The following is a 17,427-nucleotide window of genomic DNA, read 5'->3' as shown; positions in this document are numbered from 1 at the left end:
TAGAAGAAATAAGGCTGAACATTTTGTTACAGAGTCTCTTTAAATAATCTTTCTCATAATTTGATTCATCTGTGTATGTAGGTCAGGGGTCACTGAGCTTACCAAGCCAATTTGAGTTCCAATAATTATTTCTAAATTTTTGGAATCAATAAAATGACAAATGCCCAAATTTATGCATCTGCCTAATTTTATTTAAACAATGATTGCGCACTTTCTGTAAATCCAATAAACTACTTAATTTCACTTCCCAAATATCACTGAGTGTGTCTCCTATATGATATATTTAACAGACATTTTTTATCGTAACCACCACCGATTTATACAGGAAAATCATGACAGTTAACAAGGCTGCCCAAACTTTTGCACCACATTATATATATATATATATATATACATATCAATATATATCAATATATATCAATATATATCAATATATATATATATATATATATATATATAGGCTATAGACAAGGACATTGAGAAGCAGATATGGAATTACAATGGGAGCATCAATACCTTTTATTTTAAAATCATGTCTTTGTGGGGGTTTTTTTACCAAAATTTTGCTCTTGGTACGTTAGATATTTAATTCTTTACATGAATAAGTAAAGAGGCTAATCTCTAGACTCCTACATATAATTAAAACCATAATCTCCCCCCCCCACACACACACACACCAATACTGTTACCCCCTTATCCCTTTGGGGTGCACACACAATCACTTTCATAATGTGCAACAGAATGTGAAGAACATATACAGAGCGAATGGTTCATCAGTCAGTAAACTGTTTTTGGGCACTTCCCAGTGTTCAATTCTGGGTATCATGGGCCAACAAAGTTTAAAAGAAGATAATTTGTGTCTTAAATGCTGTAATTGTGAGTTTAACTACTTTATGTGGCATGTACTTTATGTGGGGCGGAGCCAGTGCTGACTGACGTCATTTTCCAGGAACTACATTGACGGGTAGGAATCCCCACCACTGCTGGGCCACATTATGGGAATTGAGGTGGGACGCCAAAGCCTTCTCTCCCCTCACTAGTGCCCGGATCGACATCTAAAGATTGACCGGTATGCGCTCATGCACATATTGAAGTGTAAGTGCAGATCTTTTTGCATGAGAATTGCTTCTACATACATGTTATGCTATGAGTTATTCTCCTTGTTTATTTCGAGTTGAGTACACAGTGTTGCTGCTATCTGTGGAATTGATGTTGCAGTATTGCCAGTTACAATCATCCCACTAATGCACTAGAACCACCCGGTATTTGAGGTGGCAACTATCTGGATCATCACACTAATGTGCTAGAACCACCCGATATTTGAGGTGGCAACTATCTGGATCATCACACTAATGCGCAAGAACCACCTGGTATTTGAGGTGGCAACTATCTGGTGTCAACTGTCTAGATCATCACACTAATGTGCTAGAACCACCTGGTATTTGAGGTGGCAACTATCTGGTAAGCCTCTGTGTTGCTTACAGTTGGATTTTTCGGGCATCGATTGAAGTATCATTTTAACCAGTCGCTTGCACTGCACTGGGTGATGGTGTGCCCCACTGTTGTTGAATATCCTGTGACAGTATCACACTACATCAGATTATTTGTTCCAGGATTTGGAAGTGTGGAGATCGCAACAAACCTACTACAACAATTTTATATGGAACTGTATTCACACTTACTGTTCCTGATGGTTTTATGATGACCTTGAGCCAGCCGACGCCCAGCAAAATGTTCCTCTAACCTGTTCAATCAGACTTCTAGTTTTTACACCAAGGAAAAACAGAAGTAACCATAAGGTCAGGCACTTACAGGGCACCATATGTGCTAAAATATACTTTTATCTTCACATGCCTAAACAAAAAAAATGATCAGAAGAGTTTAGCAGCATTAATATAAGAACAAGCCATTAGGCTTTAAAACTGTTTACCTTCTCATTTGTGTTTTTCTCTGTGCAAATATTTGCAGGATTGGATGTGCGATAGTGTAACCAAACACACGGAAATGGGCTTCAGAGGAATTGTAATGCTGTGAAAGGGGACGGCAAAGTCCTAGCACCACTTGTGTCCTTTATCAGGGAAATATGTTGGTCTACATCAGAGACACAGAGATCCCAGCAACATACACTGGCTGAATGTCTAACACTATTTGCTCAGAGACTGACAAACAACAGGCATTAGAATAATACAGCATGGAATTTCCAAGCTATTTACATTAAGGGGTAGGAAATAAGGACACGCGTTTCAAAATGTCTCCATTGGTTCGAGGTGACCTTTCCTCAACCCACACAGAAATAAAACTTTTTCCTTTGCATTGTCTTTATACCAAAGCATTTGGTGTGACCTGTTATCCATGTGGGCAGGTCTAGATACACCACACAAATCAGAATGGCTGTTATTTCACAATAATAAGAACTTAAGGATATGCATAATTTTAAATAAATCCAACCAGAGACGGGACACGGTCCTCCAGCACCCAAGGCTGGGACACCAAAATGCGCCCCTCCATCCCTCCCACCCCAGCCAACACACACTGATTGTTATTAGACTAAGAGGCACCCCAGGGCCCCCAAAACCTTAATCTCTAGTTATCTGGCTTGCAGTCACTGGCATGTATCCCCTTTTCTACTTTCTCTCTGCTTAAAATACAAAAGGGGAATGATAGATGAGTGAGTTGTGCGCCCCCTCCTACACTGCGCCCTGAGGCTGGAGCCTCTCTTGCCTCTGCCTCGGCATGGCCCTGAATCAAACAGTGATCCAGTACTTACTCTAAAGGCTACTCAATAACTAAATGAAAACATTAAATCTCAAGGAAATATACTGTATTATAGATTTATATATAACGCTATCATCTTCTGTAGCACACTACAATATAATTACAAGATATCGTGCCTAAGACAAAGAAAGACCCTCATTGATTTTATCACACATTTGATTGGGAAAGGCAATTTTTTTGTCCAGGTGAGAACTTTGTATGGAGCAGTGGGATAGATAGATCTGGCTCTAAACCTCCTCCAGTAGACCACAAATACATTTTCATTTCAATGTTATTAAATATAATTAAATTATAAATATATATACAGTATAATGTCTAAATTTGGGTAGGGCTTCAATCAGGGGAGGGGAAGACAGAAAAACAAAAAGGACTACAGCCTATTTAATAACTTCTCCAAGTCCTATAAAAGCCAAGGAAATTGTATTAACCACTTCACAACTGAGGGGTTTTACCCCTTGAGCACCAGAGCAATTTTCACCTTTCAGCGCTCCTTCCATTCATTCGTCTATAACTTTATCATCACTTATCACAATGAAATGAACTATATCTTGTTTTTTTCGCCACCAATTAGACTTTCTTTAGGTGGGACATTATGCCAAGAATTATTTTATTCTAAATGTGTTTTCATGGGAAAATAGGAAAAAATGTGGGAAAAAATGTATTATTTTTCAGTTTTCGGCCTTTATAGTTTTTAAATAATGCATGCTACTGTAATTAAAACCCATTAAATTAATTTGCCCATTTGTCCCGGTTATAAAACCGTTTAAATTATGTCCCTATCACAATGTTTGGCGCCAATATTTTATTTGGAAGTAAAGGTGCATGTTTTTCAGTTTTGCGTCCATCCCTAATTACAAGCCCGTAGTTTATAAAGTAACAGTGTTATGCCCTCTTGACATAAATATTTAGAAAGTTCAGTCCCTAAGGTAACTATTTATGTATTTTTTTTTATTGTAATTTTTTTTTTTATTACAAAAAAATTAATTGGGGAGTGTGGGAGGTAATGAGTTAATTTTTTGTGTATAACTAATGTATTTTTATATGAAAAATGCTTTAGGGTGTAGTTTTACTATTTGGCCACAAGATGGCCACAGTAACTTTTTGTTTATGCATCCTGCAAGTGTTCAGAAGGACGCTTGCAGGAAGTGTTATGAGGCTGGTAAACTTTTTTTTTTTCACGACCGCGCTGCTCCTCATAGAAGCTGATCATTGTGGGGGCTTGGATCAACGAACGGGAATGGTTTTTCCCGTTTATTGATCTCCGGGCGAGGGCGTGCACGAGCGCGGGGGCACGCGGACGAGCGAGCGGGCACGCGGACAGCGGCGGGAGCGGCGTCAGGTGCGAATTTCTCCGTCCCTTGGTGTTAACAGGGTGGAAAAAGGGACAGAGAAATTCGCACCGCTGGGGTTAATTTAGGATGACAATAGATAATTAAATGTTTGTGAGTATTTCATGGTAAGGCTTTGAACTGATATAAGAGCTTGCCTGGCGTTCTGATTCTGAACGTTTTTTGCATTTTTTTTTTTAAATATATCATGTAGCTAGCCTAGCGCTAGCTACATGATTCCCCCCTCCCTGCGGCGTCCCTCCCACCCCTCCGATCCCCGCCGGCGCAATCACCCATCCGGAAATCCCGTTCTGAACGGGATTTCCAGGAGGGCTTCCCCCGTCGCCATGACGACGCACGTCGTGACGTCATCGACGTCGGCGACGTCACAGGGAGACCCGATCTACCACTCAGCGCTGCCTGGCACTGATTGGCCTGGGGGGGCCCTGCATCGCGGCGGGTAGCGGCGGATCTGCGGCGGCGATCGGACACAACACTCAGCAAGCTAAGTGCTTGCTGCGTGTTTTAAAAAAAAAATATTTTTTAAAATCGGCCCAGCGGGGCCTGAGCGGTGACCTCCGGCGTCTCTGGACGAGCCTAGCTCGTCCAGAACGCTAGGGAGGTTAATGTCTGTGTTTTATTTTTATTTTTTTTACATAAAATAATGACACAAACTTTCTAGTTCACCATGAGCTTGCTGGGTAGTCTGTAACTCATAGAAATTCGGCAAGTATGTAAGTATCCAATTCTTGTTGGCCGTTCAAATCTTGTATGTTCAAACCTTGTTTTGAATACAACTGACAAAGACCTTCAAATGGACAGTCCCTTAGGGACTCTCTCCTCCATTGCCACATGGCCAAAAAGGAAGTACTATTTAGATTAACTGTATTTTCCCAATGAATCTGATTTGTCAACGGATTTGAGTGATGTCATTCACTGAAAATTATCCAAGTGTTCTTATTGGCCCATAGCATTGTAGGAAGGACCTACTCCTCCAGTCCCTCCAGTCCATGGGCATTCATGATCTTGCCCTGTCCTGGCTTTCATCCTACCTCTACAACCGCTCCTTCACGACCGCCTTCAATGAGTCCTCATCCACCCCCAACCACCTCTCAGTGGGAGTCCCCCAAGGTTCGGTCCTTGGCCCCCTACTGTTCACCCTATACACATCCTCCATTGGCAAGGTTATCTCCTCCATGGGTTTTAACTATCATCTGTATGCAGATGACACCCAGATCTACCTCCACACCCTCCACACCCCTGACATATCCACCACTACCATGGACAAGGTCTCCTCCTGTCTATCAGCCATCTCCTCCTGGATGTCTGCTAGGTTCCTGAAACTAAACCTAGACAAAACGGAATTTATGATCTTCCCACCCCGGACATCCATAAACCTCCCAGATGTGCATGTAACTGTTAACCACACTACCATTCACCCTACCTCTCAAGCCCGCTGTCTGGGTGTCACCCCGGACTCCGCACTCTCCTTCACTCCCCACATCCAAAACCTCACAAAGTCCTGCAACTTCCACCTTCGTAACATCTGTAAGATTCGCCCTTTCCTGACCTCTGCCACCACCAAACTCCTCATCCATGCCCTCATAATTTCCCGCCTTGACTACTGCAATGCCCTGCTGTCTGGTCTCCCTATGACCCGAACAGCCCCACTGCAGTCCATCATGAATGCAGCAGCCAGAATTATCCACTGCTCCCATCGCTCCACCATGGCGGATCCCCTCCTTGAATCCCTCCACTGGCTTCCTATCCAGTCCAGAATCAGATTCAAGATACTGTGTCTGACCTACAAATCTGTCCACAAAATCTGTCCAACCTACATTTCCGATCTTACTCAGAGGTACACACCTAGCCGCTCACTCCGCTCTTCCAAAGAACTTCGCCTAACCGCCCCCTGCATCACCCAGTCCCATGCACGCCTCCAGGACTTCTCAAGAGCTGCTCCAACACTATGGAACTCCCTACCTCCACCCATTAGGGCAGCCCCCTCCTTTAACATCTTCAAGAAAGCCCTCAAAACTCACCTTTTCACTCTGGCCTACTACCCCTCACAAGTGCTCTAAACCCACAGCTGAACTCTGGTCTCCTACCTCTCCCTTTAGATTGTAAGCCTTTGGGCAGGGTCCTCCTCCTTTTGTGTCCAACCTGATCATGCACCTCCGTTACTGTGAACCCATGCTAGGCCTCTTGAGTGAACCTAACTTGCTTAATCTCCATGCTCCCCTCCAGTGACTGACTAAGCATTACCTTGTACTCATACTGTGCTGTGCGATCTGATCTTTCTTGTATTCAGGTATTGTCATTTTGCTGTATGTCACCCCTAAATATTGTATGTATCCCTATTTATTGCCCAGCGCTGCGTAATATGTTGGCGCTTTATAAATACAATAAATAAATAAATTTTGTTAATGAGTTTTGAACCACTAATTAAAAATGAGAAAAAACCCAAGGCCTAATGCTTCTAGTGTGTTCAACTTGTTCAGTGGGACACCATAGAAAATAGTAGAGGATAGTCAGCCATGTATCAAGTGTTTTGCTGCTGGAAACATTACTGTAGAATTAGCCATTGCTGTCAGTGGTTCAAGTTATGCAAAATTTTGAAAGATGTGTGAGTACTCTGGCATAACCACGTTTTCTTTTGCATCTTTCCATTAGTACAAGTACACATTTTTATTCCCTGGAATAAACCTTCAGTGGCAAATGGAGAGAGTCAGGCTGAAGACCACCTTGTCCCAGAAGCCTCTCTACATCTGTGGCAATGGACAGTGTGACAGCCCAGGACAATGTGCTAAATGCTGAATATACACAGCTCTGCATGTGTTTCTAAGTCCGTTTTGGCCTTTAAGGTTAGTTTCAGAGACCACCTCCTCTGTTGCCATTGAGAAAGAGGCTTTCTCTATAACCTTTGAGTGTGTTCAACAGATTTTGTAATACAACTTTCGGGGGCGGACAGGCAAGTTGGAATTAGACAAATGTTGACTTCAAAGTTCAAACATATCCCCCATCAATTTGATCTTTGGCATCATACAAAGGGTATTAAAGAAAGATTGGCTGAAGTACCAGGTCGGGACTTTGCGTTGTGTTTAATGCAATGTACACAATGGATCTGTTAAAAATAGCAAGTGGGAGCACAAGCTATTTTTAACATTGGATCCTCTGACATGTCTGTTGATGCATTACCAAAAATGTACCGAATGGGTACGTTTTTGGTGCAAGAGGAAACCTAGCCTTAGTGTTATGAGACACAGTGTAGTGGCAGCTGGCAGGACAGGAAGGAAGTCAATGTTGCACTGTTAATGACCTAATCATAGGAGTCCTTTACCATAGAACAATTTGGCCAAAAAGATTGTAAACCTATCACCACCAAGTTAACTCTCTTAGTGCCAGACGTTCACATCACTGTGTTGGCTTACTCTAATCAGTCCTAGTCATCGTTGCTATTCTAGTGTTGCATGTGTGTGACCTCATCTAATCCTATATCTGCTAACCTGTGTAATCTACCCCACATTGCAGTCTGCCTGTGTCAGTCCCTAAATCAGCAGGGTGTATCTGTATGGCTCTAGTGTGTGTCCGGCTGGCAGTCTGTGTCAGTTTGTGCGTTTCAACAAAGGCACATAAGGCCACCATTAGCTAATGCACTGTATATTAGGCACCTCAGTCAGCACTTAAAGGAAATCCGAGATGAGAGGGATATGGAGGCTGCCATATTTATTTCCTTGTATACAAAGGAGCCCTGATTATCTGCTGGCATAAGTAGTGTCTGAGTCAAAACCCTGGAACAAGCATATTGCTAATCCAGTAAAACCTGAGTTACGCCTCTTGCACACTAATTGCAATTCCAATTTTTTTATATGATTCCATTTTTGATTACGATTAAAAAATGTAGCAGCATGTAGTTCTTTTTTTTTTAAGCGGAATCAAAAATTGGATCGTACAAAAAATCCGAAGAGGCCTCAGCTGAGTCAGAGTACCTGATGTGCTGCATGCTTTGTTCAGGGTCTATGGCTAAAGTATTAGAGACACAGGATCAGGAGGGCTGCCATACAACTGGTATTGTTTAAAAGAAAATAAAAATAGCAGCCTCCATATCCCTCTCACCTCGGGTTCACTTTAAAGTGGTCTGAAAGTCAGCATTTCTACTTTGCTCTAAAACATTCCTCACAGCTTGAAAGCTACTATCACAGAAAACAATTCTAGCAGAACATCACTGAAATGGTTGAACAAAGCATTTTCTCCTGCTAGTCATCTTCAAATCCGCATCCAAACAGGAGATAACAGTATCTTTTTTTACTTGTTAAACACAAATGTATCAACACTGCAATGTAAACAAACACTCTCTGAGAAACTGTTTCTGCTTCAGGCACACAGAGTTCAGAATAGCTCATTAGAAGATTTTAATATATAATAAAAAGCAGTTATAATAGAAAAAGAATAAAATGCAATGGAATCTTTCAGGGTAAGAAAAACTACACTTTGGAAACTTGTAATTTGTAAACAGACAATATTACTTGGCATAAAAGCAAATATGATAACTGTATGAGTAATAAAAAGTAGGAAAACACATTTATATTGAATGTTATGTCAGAGTTTCAGACCACTTTAAGGCCTGGTTCACACAGCTACCGTCGGCGTCTTGCTCAAATGTTTTCTGCTGGAAGAGCGCACACATTGTCCAGGAAAATGCTGCAGATCTGAATATTTTTGTTACTGGACACCAAAGTGCCTGATTACCTGCATAAGGTGGAAACACAACAATGATTTTCGATGGGCTATTGAAAGTGATATTTTTATAGGCCACTCCAAAGTCTTCATTTTGTTTTTCTTCAGCCATTCAGAGGTGGATTTGCTGGTGTGTTTTGGGTCATTGTCCTGCTGAAGCACCCAAGATCGCTTCAGCTTGCGTTGACAAACAGATGGCCGGACATTCTCCTTCAGGATTTTTTGGTAGACAGTAGAATTCATGATTTCATCTATCACAGCAAGCCTTCCAGGTCCTGAAGCAGCAAAACAACCCCAGACCATCACACTACCACCACCATATTTTACTGTTGGTATGATGTTCTTTTGCTGAAATGCTGTGTTACTTCTACGCCAGATGTAACGGGACACGCACCTTCCAAAAACTTCAACTTTTTGTCTCGTCGGTCCATATGGTATTTTCACAAAAGTCTTGGCAATCATTGAGATGTTTTTTAGCAAAATTGAGACGAGCCTTGATGTTCTTTTTGCTTAAAAGTGGTTTGCACCTTGGATATCTGCCATGCAGGCCATTTTTGCCCAGTCTCTTTCTTATGGTGGAGTCGTGAACACTGACCTTAATTGAGGCAAGTAAGACCTGCAGTTCTTTAGATGTTGTCCTGGGGTCTTTTGTGGCCTCTCGGATGAGTTTTCTCTGCACTCTTGGGGTAATATTGGTCAGCCGGCCACTCCTGGGAAGGTTCATCACTGATCCATGTTTTTGCCATTTGTGGATAATGGCTCTCACTGTGGTTCGCTGGAGTTCCAAAGCTTTAGAAATGGCTTTATAACCTTTACCAGACTGATAGATCTCAATTACAGTACTTTTGTTCTCATTTGTTCCTGAATTTCTTTGGATCTTGGCATGATGTCTAGCTTTTGAGGTGCTTTTGGTCTACTTCTCTGTGTCAGATAGCTCCTATTTAAGTGATTTCTTGATTGAAACAGGTGTGTCAGTAATCAGGCCTGGGGGTGACTACAGAAATTGAACTCAGGTGTGATAAACCACAGTTAAGTTATTTTTTAACAAGGGGGGCAATTTCTTTTTCACACAAGATCATGTAGATTTGGAGTTTTTTTTTCTCACTAAATAATAAAAACCATCATTTAAAACTGCAATTTGTGTTCAATTATGTTATCTTTGACTAATAGTTAACGGTTTTTGATGAGCAGAAATATTTAAGTGTGACAAACATGCAAAAGAATAAGAAATCAGGAAAGGGGCAAATAGTTTTTCACACCACTGTATTTGTAACATTTCAATTACTAGGCAAGTTTATTAAAAACGTATAAACACTGTATTATTCTAATTTAAATCTACATGCAACTATCATAAAAGAAAAAACACAGCATGGGATCCCTGCTTAATCCGAGTGACATTCAGCCCAATTAATTATAACTTAAGAAAATGCATGAGCTCAGCTATATGCTGAAGCAGCAAATACCTCACAGAATCAGAGCCTCAGTTTGCACACAGATTCAGGAGCAGCTACACCACAGAGAATGTTTCATATAGTTAGGTATAGAATACTGAACTGCATGCTCGCCAGCCTGTTAAGCCTCCCATCTACCAGACAGTGAATGCCAACTAACTGCAATTTTATACAGTCCAGTGGCAGCATTTGTAATCCCACACGTGTCAGCGTTTGACGCACCCAGCAGGAAGAAGGCGAGCATGTCACTTCGGAGTGTGCCCACGGTCGTGGTTACACACCTCCATGGGGAAGATGCCTCTATAATGCCTGTAGATGAGCACTGCATGGGTGAGGCTAAAAGATGGTGAATGTTACACCTGCAGATGCTCGTGTAAGAGAGGCCTAGAAAGAGCAGCATGCAGCAATAGAAACTGCCTCAGTTGTTCATCGGATATTCTCCACACAAACGGTTAGTAGGGGGAGCATTTTTTTTTCATTTTCACTTCCTCCTCTCTTCACAGCTTCAGTGACCAGAAAGGTGAGGTGGCAGCATGAGTCACTTATATCAGACTTGCAGGTAGGATAGGCAGGAAACAGGCTTTTTGCGGCTCTTTTGCTGCTTGATTACAAACTCTCACACATGCATAGTTTCTCCATGAATATAAATACTGTCTACCTTAAAGGAATCTTTAGGCAACTTTATCTCAAATCTGATTTACTTACCTGGGGCTTTCTCCAGCCTCTTGCAGCTGTCTGTCCCACACAGACAGCTCGATTCGCAGCCGCTGGCCCACGGACAACGTGGGCTTGATTGACAGCGGCTCTTTATGAAGGCGATGTAAGGACGACCTCGAGGTTGTCCTCTGCACCGTGCAGGGACCACGGGCCGGTGGCTGCAAATGGAGCTGTCACATGGGACAGACAGTTGCGAGGGGCTGGAGAAAACTCCATGTAAGTAAATCAAATTTGAGATAAAGTTGCCTGATGAATCCTTTAAGTAATACTGACTTAAGTTTTTCTCCAAGTTCCACTTTAAAGTATCAAAATTGTGCCTTAGGGCTCGTCCACACCACAAGAGCTTTTCTAAGCGCTTTGTGATTTTAAAAGCTCTTGCTCATTTTATTTAAAAAACGGATCCGTGGACGATCCAGGGGATCCGGCTTGGAAAAATGAACAGAGGGTCCGGATTTGTCGGGGATTTCACGGACTCCGGATGAGACTTCACGGAGCCAGGAAACACAGAGGCTTTTTTTGTAGGCAATGCAAAAACGGATCTCCGTCTACACAGACACGGAGGAAGGTCTGGATTGCCTACTGCCTGCTCCTCCCCTCAAAGCATAGGTGTCCTCAGGTAGGCTGGAGGGGGAAGTAGCCAGGAAGGGGGCCAGTGGGCACAGTGATGGGGAGGGGGTCAGACCCCCCTGCCTCACCTGGGTCTCCCCTTCCATGTTCCCCCTTCATCTAGTTTTTTATCAAATGAAGCCTACAGCAAGCAGGGAACTCATTCACTTCCTTGCGTTCCAACACTTGCCACGTGACTTTCTGCAATGCCGCCCTCTGTACTTCTACCGTGGCGAGCGGTGGAACAAGGAAGTGAGTGAGTTCCCCGCTCCTATATGCTTGATTTGTAGGAAACTAGCTGGAGGAGGAGCACGGAAGGGGGGCCCCAGGTGAGGGACCCCACTCCTCGCCGCTGTGCCCGCTGCCCCCCTTCCTGGCTACTACCCCCTCCAGCATGGTGTCCCCTCCCCACCCACGGCTATGGGGCATGGATCAGTTTGTACAAAAGTAAACGGACTGGAAACGTGCTTCAAAAAGGTTTTCCATCCGTTTACGTTCCGGTTTAGAAAACCGAAGCCCGGACCTCGGATTTCGTTCTGCAACTGCATCTAGCGTGGACCGATGCCTAACTCTTCCAGCGCCAGACAGGTGTGCTCATGGATACAGACTCTCAGTTTGAGTCTCACACCAGCAAGATGGGGAAAGGGAACTGGTGTGTCCTGCTGTCATTAATATTGAATTCATTTTTTTATATTATATACACAATATTGGTGATTCTTTTATTTAAACTCTCAACAAAGAACTTGCTACCCACCCCTTGGACTTCCAACTGACATGGCAATTCCATAAGACTGCTCAGACTTTGTTCAGTTTTTGTATCTTAATCCTATTTTATTTTGCTATGCAAATTCTGTTCATTGTTCGATAATGTCGACAACTTGCATGATTTAATTTCATTATGAAATAAATGGTTAATCCATTTCTGTCTTGCCTGTGTTCAGAATAACCCAGTAAAGAATCCCACCTTCTGAAGAGATGTTACCAGATTGTTATATTGTGATTGTTATTGCTAGATAGGTAGTTAAAATAACCTTTCGCTTCCAGAAATAGATAGCTTTAGGAGTTCCTTGCACTCTCTTGAGAGGTGGTGATAGCATATCAAAAACCTCATGGAGAGCACAGATTGGTGAATGGGAACATATGTTCTAATGAATGAGTGTCTAATGAATGAAGGAGGGTATGGTAAGAGAGTACTGTGATTGGAGAACTGTTCCCTATGAGATTTCCTAAAATAGTCTAGCGCCAAAAATGTGGGGCTGTTTTGTTTTTTACCTTACAGGGAACCTAAACTAAAGAGAAAGAAAAATTGTTTAAAGGAATACTATCGATACCCAAGTGTTCTAAAATGACAGTGTGCAAATAATGTCTAAGTAGCTGTGTAAACATTTTCCTACTTTTCATGTTAAATATCAGAGGCAAAAGCTGTAATTTATTTACAAATCAATTGCAGAAGGGGTGTCTGCTTCAATGCACAGCCAGAGTTGCATATCAGACTACAGAAAGCAAATATCAAACATATCAAACTCTGAAAGCAATAACAGTATGAAAAGCTGTGACAATTAGTTACATTTCCTCTGCTCTCTTCAGACACTTCAGTCAGAAACACAGGACACAGGAGCTGCAGCTGTTGGGAGCTCTCTTCTCTGTCACACACAGAGCTACACATAGAGTTAACTGATCAAGTGTGAGGGGAATTTCCCCTCTCCTCATGTCTCAGTCAGCCATCAGTAAACTTTGAAAGTATTTTGCTAACAGTAAACAAAGAAGTTGCTACTAAAATGTATACACCAGTACTTAGCAGCACTTCCCAAACAATTCCTGTGTCAATTGAAAAAAATATGTGAATCGATAGTAATGTGGGGTTTCTACTAGCCCCCTTTGCTGTCACTAAGTGATCCTCCAGTCCCCCTCAGCCACTCTTATCCGGTTGAGCGAGTCAAACGGCCATTGCGCATGCACAGCTGCAGGCATCTTTGATCACTCTCCTGCCGTCGGGAGAGTTCTGTGCATGAGATTTTTGCGTACTACGCATGCGCAGAGCGCTCCCTTCCATGGAAGCATCATCAGGAAGCGCGCAGACCAGTGCCACGGATCCAAATCATAGAGTTGCTGTGGGGGACCGGAGGATCACTTTGTGACGGCACAGGCACAGGGCGGCTGCAGGAGGCTGGTAGAAGTCTTGCGTAAGTTAAACTCTTTTTTTCTTCAATTTAGGTTCACATTAATGTTTAAATAATTGCAAATAAATCATAAAATGTGCACATTACAATGACCAAAAAAACAAAAATGAAGATCCTATGCAGCACTGTTAGTATTCTACATTCCTCTGCAATGCAATCCTTAATATTTTGCATATCTGTTGAGCAGTATCAAATCCAAGACACAGTGGGATTCAGCCCTTATAGGCATTATCAATCTGTGTGTAGCTAGCATAAGACATGTGGAAATCAATCATGATTAATTAAGGCTATGTATGACTGTTACTTAGGAATTACATAGTGAATGCATAATACAGCAGTCCTTTCCCACATAGATCCATCATCCTCCTGGTACTGGTTACACTCTGCTCTTCCCCCAGCCATGCTCCACCACATCTCCTGCATTCACAGCAGAATGATATTGCATATACTATAAACGCAGAAGTCTAGCTAGCTGAGAACAATATTTTGCTGCTGGAAGCCATATTCCCTTAGCCCACTGGGACATACACGGAAATGACGTGGACTCCGGATCCATAGAGATATTTCAGGAAAATCATCTCTCTAACTTCCCACTGAGCATGCGTGATACTCAGTGAGGAAGGCTGCTTCTGGGCTGCACTATCTGATATTACTAGTACTAGTACGGTCTGCGTAGCCCTCTCTAGTGGTGGTGCTGCAGCGCCCCCTGCAGTATAACATGAAGCAGAGCAGCTGTCACCGGGCTGGAGGTGACATCAGATGACTGCGCCGCTACAGCCTATAGGCAGGGGAACCGTGGTGCCATAGCGCAAGGAATGCAGAGCTGTAGCAGGACACCCGGCTCTCCCCATGCACAGGAGCCAGGAAAGCGCGGCACAGACCCGGCCCTCCACCGGGACACAGACCGACAGCATGCACGGTAACCTCTATGCAGATCCTAAGGCCACCTGTCATGTCACTCCTGTTCTGCGGTGGGATCTTGTCACAGTAGCAATCATTACCTCTTTCCTGACCTGACCATTCATTTTATGCTTCATTCTTATTCTGCAATATCTGTTTCACTGGAAATATAGTTTGGGCCCCAGTAGTTTTGCAATTGCTAACAAAATGAAAGTGCTTTCCCTTTTATAGCATTCCAGAGCAGGATCTTCCAGAGCAGTGTCCAGGAGTCTGTATTCTGGAGACTGCTGCAGACAGCCAGTGTACAGAAAAGGTTTATTTACCTGGGTTGTTGTTTTATTATATATGTATTATATTTTCTTTTCCAAAAAGTAGTTGAACACACAGATAATAAAGTGGGTTTTATTTCACCAAAGTGGAACTTGGCTGTGCACATGCTAGAGTCTCTGCAGCTTTTCATCTAGCACAGACTTTTTAGGAACAAAATGAGTTCTTACATTTGACAAAAGCCCCCCTCCACCAAATTGTGCTTGCACCAGTATAGGTAGCAGAAGTGACCCAATTATTAGGCAGGTTACCCCCCAATATAGGTAGCCAGCCACCCAGTATTGATAGCCAGATGTGCCCTTAGTATTAGGTAGGGGCAACACACCCAGTACAGATAGCCAGATGAGCCCCCAGTTTTAGGTAGGTTCCACCCCATTATTGACAACCAGACAATCCCACGGCTTTAGGTCAGTGTTGCCAACTCATCCCTTTAATTACTGACACATCTACGTTATACAGGTTCTGGGGCTATTTACACAGCGCCTTACCTGCATCTATCTAGCCACGTAACCTGTATAATTCATATGTGTCAGTAATTAAAGGGATGAGTTGGCAACACTGCTTTAGGTAGGTCTCCCCCCCCCCCTATATAGATTGTCAGAGAAGCCCCCAATATTAGGCAGCCCTCCCTCCCCCAGTATAGTTGGCCAGATGAGCCCCCGGTGTTAGGTAGGTACCCCGTGTACAGAGTTAGACATGTGGAGTGTGCTGCAGCATAGCCTCTCTATGCTGATCTGTCCTAAGCCATTGCAGCAGCTCCTCTCTATGACTCCTTCAGCAGTGACACTAGAGTCAGAGAGGAGCTGATGATGCAAATGTTTATGCAAATGTATGCAGTTTGAAAATTCCGGGTGCCTAACTGCAGTAGCCAGGTAGGGAGCCTGCAGGAGAAAAGAGGATTCCACCCGACCAGCGGGCTGAATAAAATTATGAAACAGGCCGGATAAGGCCATAGTTTGCCCATCACTGATCTACAGTTGTGTTCAAAATTATTCAACCCCCACTGAAATTGAGTGTTTTGGCCAGTTTGACATTGATTTTGATCATTTCAGTCATCTTGCTTACAATTAAATCAAAGAGGCACTTGTAAGTCAGACAAATATAATATAACATTTATAATGAAATAACCACAAATGTATTTTCTGTGCTCACATCATTATCAGTTTTATTCAACCCCCAAGTGACATTCATTCTTAGTACTTAGTACAACATCCTTTTCCAGTTATAACAGCTTTTAAACGTGAAGCATAGCTTGACACAAGTGTCTTGCATCGATCTACGGGTATCTTAGTCCATTCTTCATGGGCAAAAGCCTACAGTTCAGTCACAGCCTTAGGCTTGCGCACTGCAACTGCTTTCTTTAAGTCCCACCAGAGGTTCTCAATCGGATTTAAGTCTGGTGACTGCGATAGCTACTCCAAAATGTTCCAGCCTTTAATCTGCAACCAGGCATGGGCATAAATTCGGATTCCAGTAATGCTGTGCGGGCTGGGCGGGGGGGTCAAGCTTACCTATCTGACGTCTTCTTTGCTCGTCCCTCGGCGCCTCCCACGATGCGCTACAATCCGCCGTCACGTGACTACAAACAGGAGGAAGTGTTTATAATCAGGTGACGGCGCATTGGAACGCATCGTGGGAGGCGGCGAGGGACTAGCAAAGAAGACGTCAGATAGGTAAGCTTGACCCCCCGCCCAGCCCGCACAGCATTACTGGGTAAAATCCGGATAGTAACTATCCGGATCACCCGAATCCGAATTTAAGCCCATGCCTGTCTGCAACCATGCTCTAGTGGACTTGGAGGTATGCTTGGGATCATTGTCCTGTTGAAAGGTCCAACGTCTCCCAAGCCTCAGGTTTGTGACGGACTGCATCACATTTTCATCCAATATCTCCTGGTACTGAAGATAATTCATGGTACCTTGCACACGCTGAAGCTTCCCTGTACCTGCAGAAGCGAAACAGACCCAAAGCATGATTGGTCCACCCCGCCATGCTTCACAGTAGATAAGGTTTTCTTTTCTTTATAGGCCTTTTTCTTCCTCCTCCAAACATAGCGTTGATCCATGGGCCCAAACAGTTTAAATTTAGTTTCATCATTCCACAGAACATTATCCCAAAACTTTTGTGGTTTGTCCACATGACTTTTGGCATACTGCAGTCGACTCTTCTTATTCTTTGGAGACAGCAAGAGGGCGCGCCTGGGAGTTCTGGCATGGAGGCCTTCATTACGCAGTGTGCGCCTTATTGTCTGAGCTGAAACTTCAGTACCCGCATCTGACAAATCTTTTTTTCAGTTCCTCAGCAGTCACACGGGAACTTTTCTCCACTTTGCGCTGCAGGTAGCACTCAGCGGTCGAAGTCAGCATCTTCTTTCTGCCACAACCAGGTAGCATTTCAACAGTGCCC

General features: G+C 43.2%; 2 protein-coding genes across 3 annotated transcripts in view; one reads left to right on the top strand and one right to left on the bottom strand.

The window, feature by feature from the left end:
• The window catches only part of LOC137545726 (uncharacterized), a 91,097-nt gene that overhangs the window by 71,867 nt on the left and 1,803 nt on the right, over positions 1-17,427 (bottom strand). The gene's annotated exons all lie outside the window — the stretch shown is intronic.
• The window catches only part of CDADC1 (cytidine and dCMP deaminase domain containing 1), a 42,995-nt gene continuing 40,070 nt past the window's right edge, over positions 14,503-17,427 (top strand). The window contains exon 1 of the mRNA XM_068267267.1: positions 14,503-14,713. Coding sequence (XP_068123368.1) covers positions 14,644-14,713 — 70 coding nt within the window. The 5' untranslated portion in view covers positions 14,503-14,643. The remainder of the gene's footprint in view (positions 14,714-17,427) is intronic.

Source organism: Hyperolius riggenbachi, chromosome 2, assembly GCF_040937935.1.
Source record: "Hyperolius riggenbachi isolate aHypRig1 chromosome 2, aHypRig1.pri, whole genome shotgun sequence".
Lineage (NCBI taxonomy): Eukaryota > Metazoa > Chordata > Amphibia > Anura > Hyperoliidae > Hyperolius > Hyperolius riggenbachi.
This window is presented reverse-complemented; position numbering and strand designations above follow the sequence as displayed.